Source organism: Liolophura sinensis, chromosome 13 (assembly GCF_032854445.1).
Source record: "Liolophura sinensis isolate JHLJ2023 chromosome 13, CUHK_Ljap_v2, whole genome shotgun sequence".
In the NCBI taxonomy this organism is placed as follows: domain Eukaryota; kingdom Metazoa; phylum Mollusca; class Polyplacophora; order Chitonida; family Chitonidae; genus Liolophura; species Liolophura sinensis.
This window is the reverse complement of record NC_088307.1, coordinates 4,988,209-4,994,610: the sequence shown is the minus strand read 5'-3', so window position 1 is coordinate 4,994,610 and position 6,402 is coordinate 4,988,209. Positions and strand designations below refer to the sequence as shown.

General features: G+C 42.5%; 2 protein-coding genes across 2 annotated transcripts; both read right to left on the bottom strand.

The window, feature by feature from the left end:
• LOC135480458 (putative proline-rich protein 21) lies at nt 1-687 on the bottom strand. Its single transcript, XM_064760295.1, has one exon. It carries the CDS (start codon nt 685-687, stop codon nt 1-3), a length of 687 nt encoding a protein of 228 aa, XP_064616365.1.
• A 1,155-nt stretch (nt 688-1,842) lies between these two features.
• LOC135480455 (peptidyl-prolyl cis-trans isomerase FKBP4-like) lies at nt 1,843-3,969 on the bottom strand. The gene has a single exon (XM_064760292.1). It carries the CDS (start codon nt 3,967-3,969, stop codon nt 2,893-2,895), a length of 1,077 nt encoding a protein of 358 aa, XP_064616362.1. The 3' UTR covers nt 1,843-2,892.
• Between the last annotated feature and the right edge of the window lie 2,433 nt (nt 3,970-6,402).

The following is a 6,402-nucleotide window of genomic DNA, read 5'->3' as shown; positions in this document are numbered from 1 at the left end:
TTAGTAGGGCTCGTTCAGCAGTGGCTTGAAGTGGCATGTGCCTGGTGAAGGGGCGTGTGCCAGGTGAAGGGGCATGTGCCTGGTGAGGGGGCATGTGCCTGGTGAAGGGGTGTGTACCTGGTGAAGAGCGCATGTGCCTGGTGAAGGGGGCGTGTGCCAGGTGAATGGGCATGTGCCTGGAGAAGGGGCATGTACCTGGTGAAGGGGCATGTGCCTGGTGAAGGGGCATGTGCCTGGTGAAGGGCATGTGCCTGGTGAAGGGCATGTGCCTGGTGAAGGAGCATGTACCTGGTGAAGGGGCATGTGCCTGGTGAAGGGCATGTGTCTGGTGAAGAGGCATGTGCCTGGTGAAGGGGCATGTGCCTGCATGGTGAAGGGCATGTGCCTGGTGAAGGGGTATGTGCCTGGTGAAGTGGCATGCACCTGGTGAAGGGACATGTGCCTGGTGAAGTGGTATGTGCCTGGTGAAAGGGCATGTACGTGTTGAAGGGGCATGTGCCTGGTGAAGTGGCATGTGCCTGCATGGTGAAGGGGCATGTGCCTGGTGAAGTGGCATGTGTCTGGTGAAGTGGCATGTGCCTGGTGAAGGGCATGTACCTGGTGAAGGGGCATGTTCCTGGTGAAGGGGCATGTTCCTGGTGAAGTGGCATGTGCCTGGTGAAGGGCATGTTCCTGGTGAAGGGGCATGTTCCTGGTGAAGGGGCGTGTGCCTGGTAAAGGGGCATGTACCTGGTGAAGGGTCAGGTACCTGGTGAAGGGGCGTGTGCCTGGTAAAGGGGCATGTACCTGGTGAAGGGGCGTGTGCCTGGTAAAGGGGCATGTACCTGGTGAAGGGGCATGTGTCTGGTGAAGGGGCATGTGTCTGGTGAAGTGGCATGTTCCTGGGGAAGGGGCATGTTCCTGGTGAAGGGGCGTGTGCCTGGTGAAGGGTCAGGTACCTGGTGAAGGGACGTGCCTGGTGAAGTGGCATGTTCCTGGTGAAGGGGCGTGTTCCTGGTGAAGGGGCGTGTGCCTGGTGAAGGGACATGTTCCTGGTGAAGTGGCATGTTCCTGGTGAAGGGACATGTTCCTGGTGAAGGGGCGTGTGCCTGGTAAAGGGGCATGTACCTGGTGAAGGGTCAGGTACCTGGTGAAGGGTCAGGTACCTGGTGAAGGGACGTGCCTGGTGAAGGGGCGTGTGCCTGGTAAAGGGGCATGTACCTGGTGAAGGGTCAGGTACCTGGTGAAGGGACGTGCCTGGTGAAGGGGCGTGTGCCTGGTAAAGGGACGTGCCTGGTGAAGGGTCATGTTCCTGGTGAAGGGTCAGGTACCTGGTGAAGGGTCAGGTACCTGGTGAAGGACAGTGGTTTATACTGGGCTCTCTGGTTTCCTCCACCATTAATCCTGTCTTTTGTCCCGTCAGTGAAAAATTCGGGACTCCCTCATTAAATAAATGACCAATGTTAAAAGACAGAACCTACCAAATGAGAGAAACAGAAACTTCTGGACATGTTTGTCGCAGTGAGAAAGTTTTTGTATGATCTGTACATTGGCCATCTGGAGAATGGCTGGTCAGCTCAGAGTACCATACTTTGCGTCAGTCAGTGATACCTCACCACTACTTACAGTATAAATTAACATGACTTTGTGGAGTGTCATACTTCACTGAGGCAGCATTATATGTGTGCATATGAACGTCCTGTAAGAATAAAGACATACTGTAATTCTTCAACCTTTTTGCATGTTTGAAAGGTGTTTACTGAAACAGAACGTACTTTTTGTGAACGTGCATAAACTGCACTGAAAGTTGTTATTTCATATGCAAAAAAGGCTGAGGAATTATGGTTACACAAAATGGAGAGAAACACATAGCAATACACAAAGCCGTGAATATTACAACTTTTCATCACTGTATATTTCAGCTGCATGATAACCATGGGTACATATCACATTCACTGCTGCAGCAATAAACACACTGTTACAGTTGTCTTCACACTGAGGTACATGTACTGCTGGACAATGACACTCTGGTGGGGGTGGGGTGGTGGGGGGGACAAGCATTCTCATCTTACAACCTACATGTTCATGTACGTCCCATCTTTTCAACCTCCTAACATGTAAGTGTGCGGGAAACTAGATCTTACCTATTTCCTCAACCTTTTTGCACATGAAAGAGGAACTTTCAGTGTAATTTATGCACATTATCACTTTGATTGTTAAGACAAAACTACATTTGTTAGATTGACCAGTTTCTGGACCTCAAAAAAAGTATAATTGTATTAGTCAACACAAAAAATGCCTTCAGAATATGCTTAAATAAACACCTTGCAAACATGCAAAAAGTTAAAAAATTACAGTAGATCTGCTTCATTCTTCTCAGCTTAGCTTTCAGAAATGCAGATAATCCCAGAACTAGCAGGAAACAGGAGTTACTATATTTGCCCTAACAAATTCACCCCAAAAAGACGAGGCAAATAAAGGTCATTTACATTTTCTAGTCGGATATCACTCCTCACTGCAGATTACACATTTGTTAGCTGTTTTAAGTGCACATGCGTAGGTGTTGTACAGGCGACAGCCATTTATGTCTATGCCACAACACTGCAGACTTTAGCAAAGAACTAGCCCAGGATTGAGATCAGTTATTTTTTTTGTCCCGTAAATTTTGTCCTTAAATTATTCTCCAGTCCATATCAAGTTTCAGGTGTCAAAAAACTTCCCATGTAAATCATATAAAATATATAGAATTATGAATGAGTGGCGAGGGAAACAATGCCTTAAAACACAGGATCAAGGCATGGTTTTTACCATGATGCGATAACTCAGATCTGTATGTGTCATACTCAAAAACTGCTATTTGGCCTAATTACACTGGGTCCCGAGACCAGTGCGAAATAAATTCACACTTTTGTTTTAATTTTCGTTCACATGTGCATCAAGCGAACTGTCTGATTTTTCATTCGCTTTCAATGCGATTTCTTGTAGCGCAATCAGCACAGATTTGTTTTTAGGCTCCTGTTTCAGACACCGCTGAAGATCTAATTTCGCTGAATTAAAGTCTTCTGTTTGCTGGTATGCGTATCCTCTACGATACAAAGCTTTCACATTGTTCGGCTGAATCTTTAAAACTTTAGTACAATTTTCCACAACATACTGCCACTTTTTAGACTTCACTTGACAAGCCGCCAAGTTCAAGTAGCAATGGCAACGCGCTTGTGTGAAATCTATCAAACTGTCCTCAGGAATACTGCTCTCTGGCAACATAGATATCAACACCTTTATTGCTTTTCTGTATCGGCTGAAGGCTAAACAGATATCGCCAGATCTGTACAGGCTGTTTCCTCTCTCCTTCAGGCTAAGTACTTTGGTCAGTTTTTCTTCTGGGCTGAGCTGCCATGTTTGAAAACCTGGCTTGTCTACTGAAATAAGTTCGATCTTCAAATCAATTTTGGATGGGTCTGGTCGAGTTTTGGATGGGTTTTGTCGAGTTTTGGATGGGTCTGGTCCAGTTTTGGATGGGTCTGGTTGAAGTTGGGATGGGACAGTCTCAATTTTTGAAAGGTCTGCTTCAAGTTTGCATGGTCCAGATTCACTTTTGCTTTTATCAGCTCCTTCCATCTTGCTTGTACCTCCACCATTTTCAAGATCTGTACCTTCACTCTGTGACACAGACACAAATGTACTGATTTCGCCCTCTGTCATGCTTCGTAAACACTTATCAACTACATCATCAACATCTGTGTCACGTTCTCCAATGTGAATCTTTTGTACTTCATTTCGAATCACGTGATCACCTTCCTCAAACAATACATTTTCTATTCTAACTGTACAAACGCTGTCCTCCATTGGTCTCACAATACCGTGCCCTTTCTTTATACATCCCTTGCTGAGGGTTATCTCCCCTGATCGCAGCTCAGTGAGACTGATGTGGAACTGACCCCTAGATTCTGACAACTCCTTGATTTCATCTCCTTTTCCGTTTTCTGTCATTATGTAAGCCCTGAAATAAATAACAAACATGTAAAACATGTGACATTACAATGGACTGAAATCGCATCAGATTTAGACTCACTCATAAATCAACCAATAATTTGCCTATGGCTGAGTTCCAAGCTCTCTTGGTTAACAATTAGTCCAAAATCAGTGAGGTTACGTGTCCAACTCCAGCTTCTCTGGACCTGGTTAAGCCTTAGGTTTGGTAAGTTCTTTGGGAAGTGTCGTACCCTAATTCTTCAAACCTTTCGCACATGAAAGAGAAACTTTTAGTGCAATTTATGCACATTTTTAACTTGATTTTGTAGTCAAAACTACATTGGTTGGATTGACCAGTTTCAGGGCTTCACAAAAATTTCTGTTTTATCAGTCAACAGAGAGTAATGCCTTCAGAATATGTCTGATTAAACACCTTGCAAATATGCAAAAAGGTTGAAGAATTACAACAGCACCAGTTCAGAATAAAGTTAATGAGGTAGTTACTGTAGTTTTGTCTGATTCTTCAAGTTAGACACCTTAATCTCAACGAAAATGCGATGTGATACATCCAGGGTATGGAAGTGGGCCATGGGCAAGTACTAAGCTTTCAATCTCTAGAACACACAAGTCGTAGGTTTAAACCTGACAATAGACAGGGAATTTGTAAAATTACCATTGTGTAACCTCATCAGTAACTTGCCAAAGGTCAGAGGTTTTCTCCAGACACATCAACGTTTCCTCTATCCACAAAACTGACCGCCACTTTGTAAGTGAAATTCTTGGGTATTACATTAACAACAATCAAATAAGTAAAAATACCATAACTCAAGCAGCTTAATTGCCAGTTTTCTTCTTGACTATACATCCAGATGAATTTGGCGTTCTGTAAGTATATTAAAAATCCTGAACTGCATATTTACAGTGTAAAAATTAGATCTATAATCCATCTAGAGCTATAGTGAACCATTCAGTGTATTAGTTAGGCCTACTCACTGGAGCTCTCATCTACTCTTACTCCAGTTTGGTCTATTAACACATACAGTGTACTAGTTAGGCCTACTCACTGGAGCTCTCATCTACTCTTACTCCAGTTTGGTCTATTAACACATACAGTGTACTAGTTAGGCTTACTCACTGGAGCTCTCATCTACTCTTACTCCAGTTTGGTTTATTAACACATACAGTGTACTAGTTAGGCCTACTCACTGGAGCTCTCATCTACTCTTACTCCAGTTTGGTCTATTAACACAAACAGTGTACTCACTGGAGCTCTCAAAGTCACTCTTTCAAATGCGAAGAGGTTGAGAATTTGGGTACTGGTACTAATATTTACTATGTTAACAGACCAAATTGGATGCGAGTAGAAGACAGTATCTGTGGTGCTAAAAGGGCAGCCTGTAAGATGCGATTGTAGGTGTTTTTATAGTTCTGGCTGTGTTGCCTACTTTCACCACCAGTGGTGTAGGCCCATGTGTGATTCACTTAGAGTAAGTGACAGTGATAAAGTAGGGGCTATTTTAGAATTTTCTCTCATCATTTTCGAAAAGCTAAATTTTTCTCAGATGGGGATATTGACATAGATGTTTTTCAAAGGTCTCTTGATGTCTGCAGATATAGATCTGCAGATTTGTTTTGGATCATATCTTGGTTTATAATAAACCCAACATTTAAAAGGTTAATCGCCATAAAGTAAAGAATATAAACAACATACATTGCACCACAAGTAATTAAGATTAATCTAATTATATTAAAGGACAATGGCATGGGCTGAAACATACGTAACTTTGTAATTCTCATATACATGTATAAATTATCATGTAAAACAACTCATGTGTTAATGGAGCTCCATATGGCTCTACACCTTTGTTAACACTACACTATCATGATGGTGTACCCCGTAGTGTTAGCGACGGTGTAGAGCTATGTGGAGCTATAGTGTTAATGTAGGACACGTACCCCACATATGCTTTTTGAAAATATAATATTTTGCATCATTAAACTGTTAAAGAAATGTCACTGACATAAACCGTAAACTTTGGATGATTAATATGACAATGTTATTGTCTGAAATTTCCCAAAGAGTGGGTATGGTGCCCCACAGGGATGCACAAGCTATAATGTTAATTTTGTGTCACAGTCTGTGTCACAAAGTCTAAAACTTAGAAAGTTTCACATGTTCTTGTCCATGTCATTGTCTTACAAGGTAATACATATAATTAGACATGACTTAATTAGTGTACATTCTTGATATGGTCTGTATACTTTATCAGTCTAGCTATTATCATCACTCTGTGTTTTCTCACGATTATTTTAAATGGGTTGGTTGTTGTGCTGTGTAAAATAGTGGCAAAGATTGATATAGTCAAATACAGATTACAGATATGCATTTTTGCCGACAAATGCCACGTCAGATATCATCTGACTAAAAAGAAAAACACACACAAACAAACA